Source organism: Paralichthys olivaceus, chromosome 22, assembly GCF_024713975.1.
Source record: "Paralichthys olivaceus isolate ysfri-2021 chromosome 22, ASM2471397v2, whole genome shotgun sequence".
Lineage (NCBI taxonomy): Eukaryota > Metazoa > Chordata > Actinopteri > Pleuronectiformes > Paralichthyidae > Paralichthys > Paralichthys olivaceus.
This window is the reverse complement of record NC_091114.1, coordinates 6,162,541-6,184,283: the sequence shown is the minus strand read 5'-3', so window position 1 is coordinate 6,184,283 and position 21,743 is coordinate 6,162,541. Positions and strand designations below refer to the sequence as shown.

General features: G+C 42.6%; 3 protein-coding genes across 7 annotated transcripts in view; 2 read left to right on the top strand and 1 right to left on the bottom strand.

Annotated features, from left to right (window-relative positions):
• The window catches only part of nlgn2a (neuroligin 2a), a 188,001-nt gene extending 183,044 nt beyond the window's left edge, over positions 1 to 4,957 (bottom strand). For 2 of the 3 annotated variants that reach the window (XM_069518471.1, XM_069518473.1), the window contains exons 1-2: positions 4,913 to 4,957; positions 939 to 1,033 (exon numbers count right to left, since the gene is read on the bottom strand). The gene's annotated coding sequence lies outside the window, so the exon portion shown is untranslated. Of the gene's footprint in view, positions 1 to 938; positions 1,045 to 4,912 lie in introns of those variants that run through there. The other variant, XM_069518472.1, reaches the window with a different exon arrangement.
• On the top strand, positions 1,079 to 21,697 carry tmem102 (transmembrane protein 102). Of its 3 annotated transcripts, none has more exons than XM_069518474.1 (7): positions 1,108 to 1,123; positions 1,174 to 1,333; positions 2,922 to 3,133; positions 14,941 to 15,279; positions 16,954 to 17,147; positions 17,303 to 17,515; positions 17,696 to 21,697. In XM_069518474.1, exons 3-7 carry the CDS (start codon positions 2,932 to 2,934, stop codon positions 18,293 to 18,295), a joined length of 1,548 nt encoding a protein of 515 aa, XP_069374575.1. In that variant the 5' UTR covers positions 1,108 to 1,123; positions 1,174 to 1,333; positions 2,922 to 2,931; the 3' UTR covers positions 18,296 to 21,697. The 3 variants fall into 3 exon arrangements, 2 of the variants coding, with proteins under 2 accessions (XP_019958860.1, XP_069374575.1); XR_011239835.1 differs by lacking the exon at positions 1,108 to 1,123 and having other exon boundaries at positions 1,144 to 1,333; positions 17,696 to 18,821; positions 19,190 to 21,697; XM_020103301.2 differs by having other exon boundaries at positions 1,079 to 1,333.
• Positions 19,190 to 21,743, top strand: part of fgf11a (fibroblast growth factor 11a) — a 117,356-nt gene continuing 114,802 nt past the window's right edge. The window contains exon 1 of the mRNA XM_069518484.1: positions 19,190 to 19,313. The gene's annotated coding sequence lies outside the window, so the exon portion shown is untranslated. The remainder of the gene's footprint in view (positions 19,314 to 21,743) is intronic.

Below are 21,743 nucleotides of genomic sequence, written 5' to 3'. Positions count from 1 at the left end.
CTGTTTGGTACAGCATTATCTTGATAGATGTCCCACTTACACTACAGTTTATGCTGATGGATCAGACACAGTATATGGCACTGTATGGACGGCTCTTCTCACAGTCAGTGTGACTGCAGTGTGTAAGGTAGCAATGATCCACCCGCAGGGCCGAGAAGGAGGCCTGACAGCTCAGAGCAGTTCAGCAGTGATGCGAGGAATGAATAACTCTGAGTGTAATCAAGGAGGTTTATGGATGTATATTAAACAGCAAATGGTTATTTTACGGTGGGAACAGCTGGGAATCCCAGGCTGTCCGAAGAGGACGGCAATTACTTCCACTGTAAAAACGTTTCTCCGCAACAGGGCATGCGTGAATATCCGTTTACATGTAGTTCGGAGCTGTTCATTCTGTTTAAACATTATCAGGTGGAGGGACACTTCTAAGGCCCATGAATAGTATCTAAAATAAAAAGTAAAAATATATATATTTGCTGCAGGATTCAATATTTAAAATAAACAATTTATACAGATATGAATATATGCATACACACACACACACTTGTAGTGTCATGCATGCTTCATTTTGATGGACTTGTAGTGTCAAACCAAACCAAGTGTGTATGTATGTTCGAACTACAACAATAATAATGTGATTTACACAATGTTTGTTTGTAATAATTACCACTGATGAGTGAAAGATAACATGTTGCTGGAGCTAGCAAATGTTTTTCATGACCTCTAACTGTTATATTGCAACCCTCTCTCAGCTGTGTGTGTACATAACCTGACTGTGTAGCCACAGGGATTGTTATTGTGGGATGAGCAGGGAGCAGCAGCAGCAGCAGGAGCAGGAGCAGGGGCAGGGGCAGAAGCAGGAACAGGAGCAAGAGCAGGGTCAGGAGCAGGAGCAGAAGCAGGAGCAGATGCAGGAGGAAGAGCAGCAGCTCTGGACTCACCTCTCTCTGCTGCAGGGATCACACAGCACTGCCTCCATGCTCATGCACCAACTGTGCAGCGGTGAATCCTGAAACCACTCCGCCTTATCTTCTCTCTGCGAGGACACGGCCACAGTTTTTTTTTTTTTTTTTTAAATCACAAACATGACCTCACAAATCCGTTTGTAGTTTTGCAATGCTGGGCGGTGCGTGCCACACACACACACACACACTAATCCCTGGATCCTCTGAGTAGGACCGTGAATACTGGGACGGTGTTGCCGGGGGGAAAAGTGGCGTCTGGGACCTGTTGGAAATGACAGCTGGAGAAGGCGGATACAAACACGGGGATCGGAGTCACAGTAAACGCAGGAGAAGATAGCGAAGAGGAGCCCCCTCGCTGCGCCGCGGAAAGGGTGTGTGTGTCTGTTCTGTGATGTTTGTCAGCTGTTAGCTCGACGGCTAACGGTTCGCTGCTAACGAGAGGCGAGCTGAGAGCATGTGGGTGAATGCATGCGTGAGTGTGTACGTATGGATTTTAGTGTGAATGTGTATGTTTGTGTGTATGCGTGCGTGCCTGCACTTGCCTTCTCCGTCCCCACCTGTCATCCTAGCTAGCGTGCTAATTTGATCAAGCTAGTCGGCTAATATTAGCTAATAAAACAAATTAGCTGAGCGTGGGCGAGGCACCTCACCCCCGTCCCCCCCTGCAAGTGTAACGCTCCGACTACACGGTTTATATGAATCTGTCCAGGACGGTCCCTGGTGTCTTGTTCATGTGTGATGAGTTCTATCATAATCTAGGGTTAGCTGTCAGACAGAAGGCAGGCTAATTTGCCTGGCTATTAGCTTAGCAGCTAGTGGCAGCGGAGCTCGCTGGGTAATTGACCCAGTTTGGTGGGGCAGAGGCCATGTTGTCGTTCCACTCCACTCAACTTTGTTTACATTGCAACTTCTTGGTTTGTTACTTTAAGGACACAGCGTTTTACTCCTTTACTTCAACACCTGGAGAAACAAGTCACTTTAAATCATTAGCCTACTTAGCAGGGCACCCTAACACTTAATTCGAAATGCTTTAAAACTCTGGTTCTGGAATGCAACAGATTCCCTAAAGTTGTAACGTTATAATAACTCCTTTCTATAAGCTTGACTGAACCAACACGTACCCTTACCCTTGGTTTGTAGGGCTGCAATTGTTTTCATAGTTGATCAATCTGTTGATTATGATCTTGATTAATTGATTAGTTGTTTGTTTAGAAAAAGTCTCCCTCTCAAAACATCTTGTGTTGTCCTCAAACCTGATATTCACTTTTCTGTAATTAAAGGAGTGAAGAAATAGAAATATTCACATTTAGGAAGCTGAAATTGGAGAATTTTGATGTTTTACAATCTGATTAATCGATCATCAATGGCGATAAATGTGGCAGTTGATAACTGATGGAATGTTGTTGCAGCAGTAGTTCATAGCTGCGATTCAAGCATCAATGACAAAACACTGACACATGACTCAGACTTCTATGATGTACTCCCATCATCCTGCTTAATAGCACACTTTTTGATTGTGCATGTGAACAAACAAATACTTACAGTAGTTTTCTTGAGTGTTGATTGTGTGGTGTTACTTTAGGTTAGAGATTAATGGCATGCATAACACACACATGCTCTCATTAATCAATGCTTTTTGGGGTTTTTACTAGTTCTACTCTATATTCTTGAAAATCAAGTGTAATTTCTGCTGCATCAGCGTCCCTTTCTCTGCTTTTAACAGTGAACGTTTTTGATGTCATATGCTCCTTTACAAGTGCCCCTCACAGTCCCATGATTCACACAAGGTTGCTGAAAACAAGGGAAGTATTATTCAGTAATGAAAACATGAAGGCTCAGCAACCACACCAGTAGTTACTAATACCACTGTGACAGCATAGTGTCCTATTTTCTAAAATAGGGCCAGACATGTAACAAACCTAAATGACCTAATTTCTGTTTTTTGACCTCGTGCTGCAGGTTTATAGAGATGGACTCCCTGATGAGTGCGGTGGCGCCGCGCTCCCCAGCCCCCGCCAAGAAGCTGTCAGAGGTGGACTTCCGGTCGGGGGCCACCCTGGAGCAGCTGTCGGCACGGGTGTCGGAGCTGGTGGTGGCGGAGCAAGGGGAGTTTGGAGACCAGACCGCCTTAGAGGTTCACACAGCTAAGGACTTTATCTTCAACATGCTAGGTATTCCCACAAACAAATCACACTGGATAAGTCCAGCTTTTTTAACTTTAGTGTTATGATGGCCGGTAGGATGTTAACCACAGAAAATGCAGTGAAGCCTATGATGAGAAACTTGTAACTTGGTCCACTACATTCTCTCACTGTAGATGATCATTTTTCACTATAGACCATCAGCATGACCTCAGACCTCAATACTTCAAGCACATAATATATCACAGTGTATCTTGGATATTGGAAGTTAACAGTGTGTTACATTATATCATATCTGTATATTCCATCCTAAGTTTAATAGAATGTGATTTTAATGCAGTACAAGCCTATGGGACAGGATTTTGCCTGGAGTTAAAGTTACTATCAATTAACTATTAATTTACTTGACAGTGGCTGTGAAGACAGAATTGCATGATGGAAGTTCAGGGTGTATCCCACTTCACAGCTGATGCTTTGTGTACATCTGTGTGCAGGGGCAGTGCCAGGATTATTTTTCACCATACACACAAGATCTATCCTTCCGTCCTGACACAGATAAAACTAAATTGGCTACAGTATGAATCACATTTTCTCTCCGGTATAGATTTGACACTGCTGCTGTCAGCAGGCACACATACATCTATTTACAGAGCGCCATGTGACTGGGATAAATGAACCGTGTTTTCCAGGAACGCCCTGCTCCCTTCTCAAAAGTACTACACACATTCTCACCTGGAAACTGCCCAGTACGACCACAGTCCAATGTATTTGCTACTGGGCAGGTCTTAATCCAGGGACACAACAAATGTTTGGGGAAAACTAAATCCCTCTGTATTTCTCTATCATGAAGCCTTTATCGTATCCTTAAGTGAATGAATGAAACATATGTAGTAATGATCCTCAATGCAAACTGATGCCAAAGGGAAACAAAATGTGATGTGACATTTCTGTGTGTTTATTCCTGACACTGAATTTTATTTCAGGCAAAAGGACAAAGCTACAAGATCCAATGCAAATGAGATGAAACACTTTCTTTTTAACAGACCCATTCAATGACTCGCTGTGTTAGACGGCATGCGTGACAAACGCAATTAACACAAGACTTAAATTTAATCCTCTGACAAACACATTGTCAGGCAGTTGGTTTTTTTTCAGGTCTTAAATGTAAAATGCAAGGATTCCAGTCTGTGGATGCAACGATGTGTACCTTGCATAGTTGAAGGCTTTCAAATGCAACTGTTTGAGTTCAAGAACATCCTGTATATAATTCATATATTCATTCTGCACGAGTGATCTGATATGCTGAGAATGAGTGACACACAAGGCCAGCTCAAACTGGTGGCTGTTTTGTTGTTAGCTGTGAGCAAAGAGTGAAGTGTGTTTGTTTGTCCAATAGGTGGCACTCTGCCCCCTCCCTGCTGTCCTCTATCGTCCCTGCTCTCATGTCCCCTGAAAGCTGAAAACGGAGCATGTTTGGTCCGTGTCCTGAAAGTTTTTTGTATTTTTATCTCGGCTCACTTTTTAAAAAAATATCTTGGTTTCACATTTTCGCAAGTCCTCGTTCTTTCTCCATTTGTCACACATTTGTACTATTTCTGTCAAAATAGTCGCTGTGCACTGGCTGACAGACGGCTCATGCTTCTCCACTGCTTCAGTCTTCTCACCACTATGCAGTCGCTTCGTCAAACAAGGCCACCTCTACCTCGGGAAGAATTCGCATAAATCAAAACAGTACCCCGGCCTCTCTTTCCCTTATTTTTTCCATCACCACATGCAAAAACAGATTTCTTTTTCTGTGCAAACTTTTACCTTTGTGGTTAGTTTTTTTTGCTGCTTTCTGTGCAAAGCCCCAATGCTCGGTTGTCTGTTTCCCCTCTCTCTTGGTTGAGAGTCTCCTGGTAGCTTTTTCAGTGTTTGAGGCTGCTTCTGGCGGCATAATCACCCTTGGTTTGCTGATATTTTCATCCCCTGTGCCTCCCCGCCTGCTGTGACTGTGACAACTGCAAAAAAAAAAAGGGAGAAAAAACAGATTGGCACTTTCAGCAAAAGGAGATGGTACGTGAAGGATTTCAGGAACATGGAGTTAAGAATGTTGTGGTTGCTGCGACTCTGTGCCTGTCGAGGCCTTGCAGAGGATGTCAAGGCAGCACTGGAAAGCAAATATCCTCCTGGTGGAGAGGCTTTGCTACAGCAGGCCGGCCTGGTTGAAGGAGCCTCGTCACTGCTGCAAGTGTTATTGTGTGTGACACGAGTGGCTGTGGATGTATTTTGCCAGGCTTTTATAAAGTGGGAGCTGCAGAGGGATCCCCACTGGGCTTTGCACACTGTCAGGGAAAGGGAGAGATTAAACACTCACACATGCACACAAGTGTACCCAGTGAATTTTTTTACACACTGATAGATCCAAGAAGAGGCTCTTATTTACTCTGCGTTTGAGTAAATACTGTGGTTTGCCTTCAGGCAAGCGGAGTGGGGGCTACTGTATATACCCTTTGAAAAACAAAAGTCAGATGAAGGCAGAAATAGATCTGTCTGTGAAGCAGAAGATCTGGAGCTAGGCCCAGATATAGCCTCAACCCAACTTTTCAGATCTTAAAGTTTGCTAGCCGAGTTCAGTTCAGAGTTCACCCCCCTGCCTGATGTCAGGGGGAAGAGAAACTTTTGATCCAAGTTTAAAGAGTCATGAGTGTTGTTCAGTCTCAGCTCGGATTTTGACATTTTATCTGTCAGACTTGAAAAAATAACCTGTACGGAGCATTTCACTCACGTTGTCAGTGGCTGATCAGTGAAAACAGATAAAAGATGAGCCGCCCCTGACACAGATGTACAGAAACCTCCACTTTGTGCTTTCCTGTTGATCTACTCTCATCAGCCCCCTTTTGTTTTCCGGTATTCTTGACTCTAATTTCAAAAGGATCTCAGATTCTTCTGTGATTGTTTTGTCTCGTGAAGACTGACTTTTCGTTTGGTTTAACCTGCCAAAATAAGGAGATGCTGTCTGCAAACATGGGTTATTTTATAATGAATTGTTGTGATGACGTTTGAATGCTTTAGCTGCGTTGGTATGAATGGTACAGAAAAATCTCTCCTAGTTGACACATTTTCCAGTGTTTAATGGTATTTACCGTCATATTGTCCAACCCTGGTTGATGAAGCTCCTGTCGTGAAATTTGTAAAACTGTATCCCTTTTGGGAAAGCAGCTCATGTAGCCGTTGGACTGTTGTTGGCCTTCGGGATGGAAACAGTGTTTGGCCGTTCTCTCACTCCAGCCCATTAACACTGGTAGACTTATGTGTGATGGATTCGCTGCATGCTGTTCCCGCTGCGTTGACTTCCTGCTTGTTGGAAGCACCCCCTGCTCCGATGCTCAGAGCTGACGTGTAGTTTTTAGCGGGGGCTCGTATTCGGGGCCAGCATGGCTTCTGTGGCTGACTAATTCTCTGTTAATGCCTGTTTGGATTTGAGAGTCTGTCTTCATCTGGCAGCCGGGCCAGATTCATGGCTCTGCAACAGTAGAGTGAAATGTTTTGATTACTTAGGCTCTGCTTGTCTTCAGTTCTCATCTGCGCAAAGACGCCAGTGCCAAGCAGCACAGATGTGCAGCATCTTGCCTGCCATAAGTCCTGGTCATTGTTGTTCACTGACACCATTTTGCTACATTTAGCTGCATTATTCTTAATTGTTGGAAATGAAGGAAACATAATTTAGCTGAAGTTTATTTTACACCCTCCGTAACAAATAAACCAGCAACTGTCTGCTATTAAACCCAACAGTGTCATGTGACCTGAACACAGCCAAAGACTTACGCCACATGGTACCAATCATTAAGCATCTTTCATCGTATTAATTATTGTTAATTAAATATGACTTTGCCAATATGGCATGTTAAATGAGAAGTGTTTTGACATTGCAGGACATGTTACCTGCCATCCTGCTCATTTCAATAACCCAGGCTGACGTGGTGATTTTTTAAATTTCACAATCACACTTCTATTCCTGGGGCAAAATGGGAGGAATCCTTTTGGTCGTAGTTGTCAACTGATAACAGTATCTTGTGTGCAGGTTGTGGCTGTTTCGGAAAAAAACATCACAAACTGACGCACATTTCCCCGTTCAAACATTGCTATTTTGACCAATCTATTTTCTGCATTCACCAACTGTCTGTGAATCCATAAAGCTTTTCCTCATGCCTCAGAATCTGACACTCAAATAGCAGCATTTACAAATGCAGGGTGTTAGTGTGACTAAGCTTTAATGTAAAATTCAGGTTTGTTTTCTGCATCTGTCACAACTAACTGAACTCATTCAGTCTGTACCTGCTCACCCATTGTTGAACCCAAACTATGACTGTGGATGTGAAACAGTTGAGCTGAATTACAAAACTGGAAGAAGTCAAGCTTAGGTTTGGACCATATGGACACAAATTACATCAACATGAAAATGTCTATTTAAGTTGATAACGATAATCATCACATGTGAAAATGTAACTTATTCTTTCTAAGTTTAAAGGCTATGGTTTTAAACTCTTCTTAATCAGCAGTCAATTATGTGTTATACCTCCTCACTACAGATGTATTAATAGGTGAAATCAACTGAAATAGAGTTTGTTTGTCCTTGACCTTCAGCGTAATTGAAGAACTGATAATTATAATGGTGATATAGTTCTTCCAGCCTCTGATCTGCAACCTCTACAGCTGCTTTGCCTTCTAATTGCTTATAATGGAGCAATAATTGGGCACCAGGTCAAATTAAGGGTATGGGTTAATTACTTATTAATTACCTAAAGTGATACTTAATTGATCTGTTTGCTCACTTCTTTGGCCTCTCCTTAATCAGAACATCAAAAGTCAGGATCCGCTTGTACAAGGTTCTTTGAGAAAGACGAGGGTGGCCTGCAGGCCAGAAAGAGTAAAATGTGAGAGCAAAGCAGCGGTGACACCTTTTTCTTTAAGTGATAATTAGCTGACACGGTATCACAGTGTAGCTGGCATCAAAGCAGCAGTGAGGAGCTGGAAGACACTGACAGCTTCCTACATCCTCTCGCTCTCATGCTCTCACTCTCTCTGCAGGTGGGTTCGACACTAAATACCTGGCACCGTTCAGGTTTTTTCAGGTTCCAATCTCCTAAAATAATCTGAATTACAATTAAACATAATAAATAAAAGGTAATAACACTGTTGAAAGTTCAATTATATCAAAAAATTTTTATTTTTCTTCCATTTATATCAACTTTTTTTCTTAAAGATTGCCTTGAAAGACATCCACAAACACAGCTTTAAAGGGAAAGTTCACATTTTTTTAACATGGACCTTATTTCTAGCGAAACATATGTTAATTTACTCACTGGTAACATTTTGGTGTTTAAAAAAAAAAAAGTGCAAAGTGGCTTTATTCAATGACAAAACCTGACAGGGTAATAACTGGCAATGGACCTCACATATGGGTGAATGAATACATTTACAGCCTCTAGTAACTTGCTGAAGAACCCATGGGCTGACAATTTGAGTGGAGTGTGTTAATTTAGTGAACAATAAAAAATAACTGAATCCACTCATACATTTGCATTCTAACTCAACAAGACATTTTTAAGACTTTGCAATTTTGGTGGGAGTTTGTTCTCTCCCAAGCCAAGTATCACTCTCTGAATGGAGCAGAAAGTGTTTTTCATGGCTTTAGGGTAGTCTAAATGCAAAGCGTATGACAGTCCAAACAAAAGGCAAAGTGCCTCAGGTAAGTTCTGGAGATCATCCATTACAATACCTCCTTCAACAATGATGGCAGTAGACATTGGGTGAAGGTGGAGCTGATTTGGAAGGAGTTGCAGATCTTCACGGAGAACAGTCAGCACGCTGACAGATACTTGTGCCCAGGTCTCATCAGTGTCACACTCCTGTGATGAAACCAAACAAAAATATTACATTACAACAGGGAAATGTTGTTGGTAGTTGTTGTGTCCTGCCCGACACTGCCTTCCAGCCTTGTGCATTAAAGGAACACTTCAACGATTTGGGAGTTAACCCTTTCTCTATCATTGTCAGAGTGAGACAACATGATCAATACATTTTTTGTCAGTGCGTACTCGGTAAAAGTACTCTGTAAAACTACTTCTCCTCTCCTTCTCTTCTCTGATGTGAGGGTCAAAAGGCAGAGCCAGCTATGTAAATCAAGGTTTATGCATTCAATATTAATAAAGACAATTTGTTTGCCCTAACCCAACATGGAAAATGAATGCAGTCATTTTGAGTTTATTAGTACTTTTACATTAATCTTATTACTTGCATCATATTAAGTTTGTTAGTTTATTAATATTAAAACAATGTAATTCAAATGGATGGAAATGTTCTATGTAGTGGCCCCCCAAAAAATTTGTGTAGTGTGTAGTTGGCTCTTGTCATGCATCCTGAGCAATTTACACAAATCAAACAAGTTACCAACATCTGACACTGAAACAAATGTTTGGTCGTACAGTAAACCTCCTGGAGATGAACCCTTAGTCATGTTATAGTCATAGTTATTTTTTGTCTGCCTAGTCTATCTGTGTATAAATGCTATAATCATAAAACATTGCATCATAGAATGAACTTGAACAACTATGACTTCTATGTCCATGTCTATGGCTCATGTTTTCATTACATAGTATTCCATTAAATACATAGGTAACATTGTAATTAAAATATTTTTTCATCAAAATCAATTAAAGTTGTTAACATTTGAAAATGTTGTCCATGCTTCTCTACTAAGCTGTCATCTCTAGTTTCTCATTAAATATACAGCCTCAATAAAAGAACGAAGCAGCGGGGGTAACAGGTTGACCTGTGGGTCAGCTGCTGCAGTGCATTGTGGGATTTGTAGTATGAGTGGTGGGAGTGCGATTTACCGGCGGGCCATTAATTATAGACGTATGAAATTATCCGGCCACGGAAAAAAATATCAGCAATGACTTGTCGAGTCATTTCATGGATGTCTAAGTCAAGTCTCAAGTCATGAACAGCAAGTCAAAGTCAAGGAAAGTCTTTTATCACTGTTAATCAAGCAAGTCACAAGTCCTCAATCTGGCCACTGAAGTCTGACTTAAGTCAAGTCACTCGACTCGAGTCCCCCATCTCTGCCATGGCCTGAACAGGCTAACGTTATGTTTGGTTCGTCAGCTAGCTAACTAACGCTAGAGTTAGCTATCGAATGCTAGCTAACCGAATGCTAGCGTTAGCCGGCGAACGCTAACAGCCGTGGCAGTGATTAAAACATATGAACAGAAACACTTGCTTGATAACTTACCTCATTATGTTTCAAAAGAATAAACAAGACGGCGCAGCAGTGGAGTCAGCAGGCCGCCCTCAGTGACCCGGCGTGTGTGCTGGCTGCTGAGCGGGAGAGACTGAATGTTGCTACTGCGCATGCACTCTTCTTCTTCTTCTACTTCTTCTTCTTCTACTTCTACTTCTTCTTTTTCTTTTTCTTCTTCTTCTTCTTCTACTTCTTCTTCTTCTGTGAATGTGCAGTGGGAGTGAGACTGTGTTGGCTTCTTATTGTTGCAAGTGAGCTTAACTCTAAATAAAGTAATCTTCACTTTAAACTCTAAGTATTTTGCGTTTTTCACCATGCATTAACTGTTACTTAATAAATACCATGTGCATATTGTTGATAACCGTGTAAAGTTAACTGATGAATGCATGTCAGGGCAGCTATTGGATTTTCCACCTGGCTCAGTGTTGTGAAACCTCCCCTCAAATCAGATTGAATTGGAACCTCTCCATTCCTCCTCTTCTAAAAGACCTTTATTTAGCTAATCTCCTGCCTTCGTATGAAATCATAAGCAAAAAGCGGGCGAATCGGTTCACCTTTCAGCAACTCGGCTGACTGGGATTAATCCTGCTATTAGCGTGCGAGGTGAGCCTCAGAGACGTGCCGGTTGTGAAAGCACTGATAACATCCAGCTGAGACGATATTAGTCAGGAGTCATTTGTAACGGATTGAATAGCTCCTTTTGGGAATTGGCTGCTTTTAAGATTATTGTTATGGCAGGCTCCGCTGTTCTATCAGAGTTTCATTGTCTAGGAAAAAAAGAAAGAGGTCACACAGAGGTAGGCCATGTGAAATAACAATTGCGAGTCTCATTTCCACACAGACGACATGCCCTCCCTCAAGAGGCCCTGAATCAAGAACTGGCGTCTGTTCTGGGGGATCTGTCCAAAGTATCTGCCAATTCTGTCCTTGCTGCTTAATCGAGAATCTTTACAGTAGAGAGCCTTCGAACCATTAATGAGCAAGGGAGCAGCCCAGAGAGCTGGGCAGGGATCATCACTCAAATTCAAGATATAGCAATATAAACCAGATCTAGCGTGATAATTAGTGAGCGGTAGAGGTGCTGGTAGGTAGATTGTTTTTTAAAAACTTTTAAGCAGAGTTAGGCTTCAGTCTTTATTTTAAGCTTAGCTATATATTGTTAGGTGGAGCATAGGGTGTGAAATTGTGCAAATGACAATGACACTCAACTTTCTTCACAAGGAAATAAATGAAATAAACTGATTATTAGATTCACATCACAATTGTGAACACAGCCTAGTTTTTAGAAGTCAGCTTTCAGACTCTTTCCCTCTCTCTGTCTTCCCCTTCAACAGCCGCACATAGAAGTCATCAGTTTATTTTGAGGAATCCCATTTTCCAGGGAGATTTACGGAGCTATTTTGGAGTCTATCAAACCAGAGGTGTGTGAAGATACTCTTGCTCTGCTCTGGCTTTGATGAGAGAGGACGTCTTTCCCATGATTGCTTTAGGGGATCTCTCAGCATGTTCATTATAGGTGTTTCGCAGTTGCTTAATTTTTGGGGAATTCAGACTTAACAGTCGAATATATGAGTCCCTGTTGTATTGATGCTGCTCAGTACATTGGTCTGTAATATCACAATGATGTATTGAGTTGTCAACACACTCCCAAGACAGATGATAAAACAGTGCTCTTGTGCAAACAAACTTATTGATTTTGAAGTCATAGTAAATTAGTTTTAAAGAAAATGACTTTTTCATGATAGGTATTTTTCAGGCAGGGGAGAGAGTGACAGGTTGGTCAATCCTTCTGAATGTGTTAAAGAGAAAGTCATGCTTTATTTAAATGCATTTGTTTCTCAATGTTTGGACCACATTGCCCATGACATGTGTTTTACATGACCTTCTTGTTATGTCGCATTATTTGCCGTTAGTAGAATTGCTAGTACAGTAAATTAGGTTGTGGTGGTTTATTGGAGCAGGTCATTTCAAAGACACATACAGGATCGTGGTTGCTCCTTGATTGCAGCATACACATGATATTTAACCTTGAAAGGTTGATTTGGGATTTACCCGTGCCTGAAAGAGCAAAAATCAAACACCTTCAGGGAATCTTTTCAAATTTAGTACAAACATTCATTAAGGCTCAAGGATGAATAAGGATCAAGAATTCAATTTTGATAGTTAAATGTCAAGGACCCAAAGCAGATTTTTGGCCATAACTCCTCAAATCATATTCTAACTATAATAAAATACACTAAAAGAAATTAACACTTACTGGACTATGCCTTTTTTTAAAGTTGTTAAAATCCTTTCTGACATACCACTTCCTCAGCCAACCTGCCATCAGACCGTACAAACCTCCCCCAGCTTTTATTTTATCATCACAGTTGTTAAATACCCCGACAATGAATGGGTGAAGGAAAACCGCTCCCACATCTGCAACATTTGTCTGTTTTATTGGAAACACTGGAGGCTTTCCTGTTCGCCCAGTCTGAGACCTATGAAGAAACCAATAGTTGTTTTCACAGATACTGAAATTGGGTCTAGTTTGAAAATAGCTCCAAACCAAAACTTCGCTCTAATGGAAGTATACCTTAAAAGACCTGTTTTATAGGATTAGGTTTAATCTGACGCTGTGAACCCGGCTCTATTCTCAGGCTGTGTCTGTCTACAGGCATATGAGTTGGATTGTCTTCAGGTGCACATCCATGCGTGTGTGCGTGCTTGCTTGCCCATGCCCAGTTAAGCAGCATGAGACTGCTGATTTGGGCGTTTTGGATTAAAAAGTAGATTGTGTTCCTTGGAACAACCTCAAACTTCCTGTGAGCCAGTGTGGAGATTGGAAAGGCCTTTCTAATTGATACAGTTTCCCCTCAGTCCTCTAACTGAAGGCCCTGCTGCAGAGATAAAATGTTCTTTATTCTCTTTTTTTCCATCACTCTTTTCCTCTTCCTTGCCTATTTGACCCAATTTATCAGTGGCAGATAAAAACCCAAACAAATCAGAGCAGTCACAGCTTCAAACTCGCTGCCCTTTGGCTGGCGTCTGATCCGCTCTTCTCTGACGCTGTCTTTTCCCCTCTCTCCTTCGCTTTGATCTTCCCATTCAGCATTTCTCCCTCTTTTACAGCCTAACAGATATCAAGTTCTGATGTTCGATTGGCCATAATTTCTTCCGCACATTGAATGCACAAATACTCACCTCAGACAGAGGAGAGATGAGTTAAATGTGATGTACTTGATGCAACTAAATCTTGCCTCTACTTGTTAATTATCATTCATATCATAAATGCAGACAAACGAGAAACTATAATCCAAAAAAGACATTGGCTACATGTTTGGCTTGTTGATGAACAATTCAAGTCTTGAATGTTTTGTTTGTAAATTGCTCACTATTGCTGATCGATGAGATATTTGTGTGACCAGGATCTAGATTTCTACTTAGACCTCATCCTCACACATTTTCACATCCAAAAAATGTCTGTGCTTGCTCACTCACACATGCCTTCACATGAAAACATCACATGGCGTCCTACCAACAAGGTTGGATGCCCATGTAATTGGGTGAGAGGAATCATGTTAGTAGCTTTGAACCCCCAGCCATGTCCTGCCGGCTTGGTCTGATACCGCCGTTCCAGCCACTTAACTGCCCCAGAGGGGATAAACACTCAAGCTCAGGCTCTTACAATCTTTTCCCTGCAAAGTGTTTTGAAGTGCCAATGCTTTACAGTTGACCTGCAGTAGCTAGCATTTACCTCTGGACCAGCACAGGCTTGGCTTTAGGATCATGCCTTTCTCGAGTGCTCTTTTTTCGCAGTCAAAACATAACATACTTGACTCGTGTGCTGTGTTTCCCATGGGTCTACAGCCTGGGAAGTTTACAACACGGCTAAGTAGCCATAAAGGGATTTGAAGGCAGGTTTCTTTCATATAAACTGTAGAGGCAGCTGTAGATGAGAGCGAGGAAGGCTTTTTAGCACTTGGGAAAATGATGGTGCAGCCAGGCTTAAAATATTATAAGACTATAATAAGATAATTGTTGTAGTGCTCGTATTTCTTGCCCCATCAGACTTCCTTTAAGTGATATTGCAATGTTCCCAGTACTTGGAAATTAAGTAACAAAACTACAAAAATAGCACCCAAGGTGTTATAAGCTGGAATTATCCTTTGAGTCATTTCTCTTTGCCTCTTTCCTGCTTGTAGAGAGGGTATAGAAACTGATATGAAGGCTTGGCTGGGCACAAATGTGAAATTATCATAAGAGTCTAACCTGGACAATTTCACTCTCAGTATTCCTTTGGCTCAAACTCACAACTATATGCAGTGTCTCTCAAAACAACATTTTGTAGGCTCCCTCGCTTATGGACCTGCTGCTTTTTGTCCTCGTGAATTTGCCTGAGCTGCTTTCTTATGCTTGAAAATATGCGAGAGACAACACTTCTCAAAACCTTTCCAGTCATTGCACCTTGCCACAGTTCTGCTGGCATCTCCACACATCAAAACAGATCTATATATAAATGTTGATTTGTGCGCTTGATATTTTGGTATCTCTATCTCATCCTCTAATCCAGGCTTAGTCCAGAAAGTGGACCAGCGCCTCCCGATCGCCAACGAGTACCTGCTGCTGTCGGGCGGGGCCCGGGAGGGAGTCCTAGACCTCAACCCTGAGGACCTGGGGGACTATGCCAAAGGGGCCGATTTTGACTTGGACTTCACCCTGCTGGTGCCTGCCCTGAAGCTCCATGACCGCAACCAGCCTGTCACCCTGGACATGAGACACTCCCCACCCTGCCACTCATGGCTCAGCCTCCGCCTCTGCGACTCCAACATCTTATCCCGCTGGAGCATCTGCTGCCAGGAAGAGAATGGACTTCCCCCCGAGGAGGATGAGGAGGATGAGGGCGAAATGGGTGAGGAGAAAAAGTGGGCTAATGAATGCAAGGACAGAGGACGACCAGCAACAGAGAAATTGGTCAGGAAGATGAGGAAAAGGGGGGACAAAAAGTGAAAGGACGTAAGAACTGAAATAACAGCTGCAGGGATAGGAAGAAAAGTAAAGGACAAAGTGAAAGGGTAAAATATAAAGATTAGGTGCAGACAGGAAAGAGGAGTGGAGCAGACAACATTGAGGGTACTGTAGCAGTGCAGGGTGGGAGGTGGGGGACTGATTCGTTCTGATTTCGTTCATGGTTCACTCAGATAATTTGATGCATGATGTTGTGGTTGCAATTTTGCCCTGTGCACTGCAGCAGGGGACCCGCTGTTCCTCAGATAGGGAAAAAAAAACCCACTGGAAATGATCACTAAAGCATTTGTGGGTTGAAGAATCAAAAGTTCAAGATTACACAGCAGCTCCGCTATTACACAACAACATCAATCCACCACATGCTGGTGGGTGGGAAACTTGCAAGATGAGAAAAAGTAATGACATTTATTGATACTAATGTTTTTAATTTCTAACAATTGGTGTAATACATTTCCCACAGGATCTTATGTTGCTGTGTTTGTGGTGGCGGGGAAGTGGTGGTTTAGTGTAAACGCATCACACCCAAATGCGACTTAAAGGTTGAAAAGGGGGCAGAAGTGTTATGAAATCAATTTTTTTCTTCACCTTTCTTCAGCATTATAAGTAAACTATATACTTCTTTTTCTCAGAAGTTCCAAATCCTAATATAATTTATTTGCAATACCTATGAAAAAATATAACAAATCTCACAATTTGGTAGAATCAGCAACTCTATTTTCGCTGGATAGACCACTCACATGATTAATGGAGAATGAAAATAGTTATTATCATTCAACATGGATTATTTTTGTAGTCTACTTAAATTCTAAAACATTCTGAGGTCACTTTTAGTGGAAGCCATAATGTCTAAACATCCTAAATCCACGTCCAAAATGGAAAACAAGTGCAGATCGCCACAATAACGGGCAGTGTTAATGCAGGGATATGTCGTATAGAGAGGGAGCCACATAGCTGGTGTAGCAGGAGAGTGAACCATCAGCCTCGACAGGCGAGCTCAACAAAAATGAAACCTGACTTTTCAATCTGCACCAGTGCTGCCACATCATCAAGATACTATTATACAATCACACCCAGAACCAAGAACTTAGTGTGTGACGTAAATAACTGCATGCCAAAGCCAGCACAGGATTTACTCCCAGGTTGACTGCAGGCTGCGACAACAGGCCAGTGTTTTTATTTTAGTGAAACACAGTCACAAAAGGCTGTTGCATTAAAGATTTTATTGGATCTGTAGCTGGTGTATGATGATTTAAGAGGCTGGCCCCAAATCAGCCACCATTTGTAAATTATGGGAACGACAGCATGGCAAAGAGATATTGATCACCCATCATACAAACAAAGAAATAACCATTCCAGGATCATAGTACACTACATAATGAGGGTTCGCACGGATTTCTGACCTGAATTTTCAGATAAAAATCCTGGAAAATGTCCTGGAAGATAGTTTCTTAAAGATCCTAATAGTTCTGCAAATTAAACACTAAACAAGCCGTCACAGTAAAAATATGTCACAGTAGCTGTTATTCACAATGTCTATGTCTCTTACCTCCCCCTTTAGATAAAGACTCCATCCCCTCCCTGGGCTCTCCTCACTCTCTGGATGGATGCTACTTCTCTCCCACCCTGGTGACTGACTGGTTCTGGGGCGTGGTGAGCGAGGCCATCGAGGAGCTCAGACGCAGCCCCCAGAGAGGCATCCCCTCTCCAGACCGACTGGAGAGGAACGGACCCCTCACCACCATCATCCTCCAGGTACAGATGAACACTGACATGATGATTAAAGACACTTGGACTCTCTTTTTGGAATGTTTCTAGAACAAAATCAATGTTGGAGTAGTATTGTAGCCAAATGTTAAAATATTTTTTAAGGAGGAGGATTATTTTCCCCCACCATCTCTTCTCTGCAGGCGGGCTCGAGCCGGGTGCTGTATGATCTGCTTCCTGTGGTGTCGTTCCGGGGCTGGCCCGCTGTGGCCCAGGGCTGGCTGACTGCCAACCACTTCTGGGATGGTAAAATCACAGAGGAGGAGGCCATATCTGGCTTCTATCTGCTGCCGTGCTGCTCCCCGCTGGGTGGCCGGCCTGACAGGGAGTGGAGGCTGGCATTCTCACGCAGCGAGGTGTGAATCGTCCATTTTTTTACTTGGAATAGCTTTTTAGGCATCAGGATATTTTTTTTTTCCATCTGATTTTGTTTGTGTGTTCTTTTGCCATTTTTCTGTTTCTTTTCTTTCCCCATTAATTTCACTCTATTTCATAGTGAATACTTAACTATTTGGTTGTTTCTCTGTTATGACCAGGTTCAGTTGAAGAAGTGCATCCCCTTCCCTATGGCCCAGGCTTTCCAAGCAGCCAAGGCAGTACTGTCTCGAATCCTGGCTCGTCCTCGTACAGGCCTAAGCCTCTACCACCTGCGTACCCTCCTTTTCTGGGCCTGTGACCGACTTCCTGGTGCCTACCTGTCCTGCTCCGATTCCGACACCACTGGTCGCCTCCTCCTTGGTCTCCTGGACGACCTGGCTCATTGCATCCTTGGTAAAAATTGCCCAAACTACTTCCTGCCCCAGTGCAACATGTTGGAGCACCTGACTGACAGCCAGGCGCTGCTAGTCGCCAGGAAACTGGCGCACGTGCGCTCAGATCCCAGTGAGCACCTCCGGGCGGCTCTGGACCAAGCCCAGCAGGCAGGCCAGCTGAAGAAGGACCTATCAGCGAGCACCAACGGCCACGGCTCCCCCGGGCATCACCCAACCAATGGTATCATTTCGCCCTCAGAGGACAAGCTGGCGCAGCGGCTGCAGCAGCTGGTCACAGAGAACCCTGGGAAATCCATATCTGTCTTCCTGAACCCTGACGATGTCACTCGACCGCACTTCCGGATCGATGACAAGTTCTACTGAGGCACACGCGCTGCAGAGAAGACGTGTTAAAAACGTGTGCGTTTAGCTCGCAAACACACTCCGAGACGTCACACCAGAGGGGCCGGGCCTCAAAACGCAGGCGGCCTGAAACTGAGCACACTCCTCCTCCTCACCACCTCCCTGAGGCCGAACGAAGCCTTGCTGCTCGACTCTTTAAACCAAAAAATAAAACATGTCCTACTACTGACAGATGTTGTCCATTCGAGTGGGCATCGCACAACAGACATGATGTCACCGAGCTGTTGCCACGGAGACGGCCCTCTCCTAACGAGCTGGCCTTAACAAGACTTATCAGCTGGTGCTACAGAGACGAGGGCCGGCTTAAGACATGTGAATGAAATCCTGAGATCAACGCAGAAAGAAGACGTGCGAGCATCCGTGTGTGTGTGTGTGTGTGTGTGTGTGTGTGTACATTTCACATATTAACTTCTAAAGATTGCTGCATCTCTCTTCTCTTTTATTTCAGATGAGATTGGCGATGGCTGAATTAGAAAGGAAAACCAAGGTGTGGCTGATGTAACTGAATGTAATGTTGTGAGGAGTCTTTGAACAAAGAGTCTTTGCTCTTTCAACTACAGTGTAGCTGTTTCTTTGACCCCACGCCTCAATTAATGAGATCCTTTTCTTTCTTTTTTTTTTGTCTTTCTCAGGTATTTATAGTACTAATCATTTTTTACTTGTATGATTCCATTTTAAGGTCTTTCACTAGTTGCAATGCCACTTACATTTCATTGGGTATTTGAATGTACCAAAGTTATATCAAATGTTTGAGCAGTTTTGCAAAACGCGTCTTGCGTGATCCTAAACCTCTTCATTTGGATTGATCTTTTGAATCATGGCCAGAATGTTAATTTGCCTTCTCTTCTGCAAAAGGCCCGGTCACACCAACTCAGATCGGTCACGTCAAGTTCATCTTGGTGACTGATAGACGACATTTGAGGGGGACAGAGAATTCGAGAGTCATAGAGGAGCTTGTTCGTCGTCTTGCACCATCCAGGTACAAACTGCTCCACTAAAGATGGTTTACAGTTACGAGCCTGGAGTCGATGGTACAAATGTCTTATAAACGTATTGTCTGTCAGTGAATAAACTATTGAGCCTTCAAACTGGCTTAACGATCATGGGGCAGTTTTTTTCCCCTTTTCAGTATTTATATAGAACAAAATACTGTGTAACTGAGCGAGTAAAGCAGACCATCACAGAGCTCTTAAGACCGCCAAACACTAGACGAAGAATATCATCAGTTTCAGCCCACTTGACTACATCCCCAAGCTTCTAGAAACACACGTCCCACACACAGCCGCAGGTTAATATCATGTTGCCACTGTCTGGTGCAACTGGGCTTTGGAAACAGGTCATGACTAAAAAGAAGGAAAGAATTGCAGACGTAAGTGAATAAAAATGGTTAATTGTAAGACAACAGAATGACGTGCTGATACTGAACAAAGAAGTACGCTGTGTATGGAAACGATTAAATTAGCAGTAGTGCATTGTCTGGATTGAGCAAAAAGAAAATCTGTCGAGCCACTGCTTTTTGGTCTATTTATCCATCATAGTCACAACTAAGTCGAGGTACTTTCCCCTTTAAAACAAAGCAAAGGTCCAGAAAGTCAAACGGCTTGTCTTGTCTGCTTTCTGTTGAAGAAAGTTTGTGTCTGGTTCTGACTGATAATTGTCCCATATCTCCTCTGCTTGGTTGGTCTGTTTTAATGAGTTTTGTTTGTGCGTGTGTTTGTGTGCGAAAATACGAGAGACGAACCACGCAGCAGGACGCAGACAAGACACCCAGATGTTGCCCGTCGAATTATCCCCTCAGTGGGTGTGTGTTAGTCACTGGGCCCTATCGTTTCTCAGCAGACGGAGGCTACCCATGGGGGGATGGAGGGATGGATAAAGGGAGATGGGCGCCTCTCTGTTCTTTTTGAAAACTTTTGAAGTGGGAGAATGAGCCTTGCGGGGCCTGGACAGCTGCCTCTCTTGGGGATTGCTGCTGTTCCTCTCCCCCAGTTTTTTTTTTTTCCTCTGCTGGTTTCTCTCATTTCATTTTTTTTCCTTTATTTATTCAATTTTTTCCCTTCTCTCATCCCATCTACATTTCTCAACAGAGGCAATCTGTCCTGTAGTCGCCACAGAAAGCCTTATGTTTACAAACTACTAATGCCACTTAGCTAATTTGATTACAAGCTGTACTGCTAGTTAATGATGTAGTGGCGACAACAAGTATAACCAGACAAGTAGTCATTTCCTTTATTCTTCTCACATTAGTTTTACTTCATGAATTTGAGACTTAAAGTTGTCTAAAAACACTGCAAACAAAACGTTGGGTCAAACTTGGATGTACCGCAAAAAACACTAAAACTTAAGGTTTACATAGAACACAAGGTGATGTGGGTTCGTTCAGTTTATTTCTTTCTTTATTTTGAAGCTACCGTTGGAAGGTTTTTCCTTCAGACATGTATGAATTTCTGTCTCTCACTGCTGTGAGTCTGCAAATGTCATGCTCTTACTACTGAATGGATTTTTTTAGAGCATCTGTCTGTGCTGCTGGTGAATACGTGTGTGTGAGAGTGCGAGTGAGTTTCGAATCCGAGGAGAAACCAAAGTGTGACGTTGAGGGTGTGTATCCAGCTGCCGGGTGTCAGAGGATCGAGTGGCGTTCTCAGCACTTTTGTACAAGACGGGCCTGATTGTTGTTCCTCAAACTGTACAACTTTAAAAAAAAAGTCACAAGTGTTTATTATTGGAGACTATAGTTGTTAATGTGAAGGTACTTTTCGTGTTTGACTGAGAATGTGTCAGCAGTGCGTCTCACTTCGTACCTTAAATGGGCCTAGTTAGAGATTACTAGACACTGGAAACAATCAATGTTCTTCTTGGAATTGTACACATGAAATCGCTGAGGCGAGTATCCTGCGTGGGTTTATAGATATGCAATCAGAGCCCCCTGTGGAGAGGCCTGTCACTTGCAACGCCTCCTCCATTTGTGCTTCAGTGTGTAGATTTACAGTAGTTGTTAAAAGAAGGCTCCAAAACATCAGCTTTCGCCCAGTTTCTAATTCTCACAGCTTTTCTGATGTGCTGCAACTTCTGACGAATTAAACTGACGATTTATTGACCCGCTGGGGAAAAATACCAGACTAAATCCAATGAATGTACCCACGGAGAACAGTCTCCTTATCTCCACAGAGGAACTGGAAGTGCTAAGATAAAAATCTGTAACGGAATCACTTTACACTCTCTTCTCTTTTATGAGTCCCTTTTTGAAAAATAATAATAATTTGCTCTGTATCACGAATGATTTGCTGTATTTATTACTGTTATTTTCTGGGGGTTTATATTGATCAAGCTTTAGCATGAAATAAATCACTGCATTTCAATTCATATTGTCTGGGAATCATGTGTGTCTTAAATTTTGCACTGTCCAAAA

What these genes read in the sequence shown, in the direction of transcription:
- tmem102 (XM_020103301.2), top strand. Translation starts at nt 2,932, where the DNA reads ATGGACTCCCTGATGAGTGCGGTGGCGCCGCGCTCCCCAGCCCCCGCC. An exon ending in TCACCACCATCATCCTCCAG is followed by an intron (nt 17,148 to 17,302) that starts GTACAGATGAAC and finishes TCTTCTCTGCAG; the next exon opens with GCGGGCTCGAGCCGGGTGCT. An exon ending in TGGCATTCTCACGCAGCGAG is followed by an intron (nt 17,516 to 17,695) that starts GTGTGAATCGTC and finishes TGTTATGACCAG; the next exon opens with GTTCAGTTGAAGAAGTGCAT.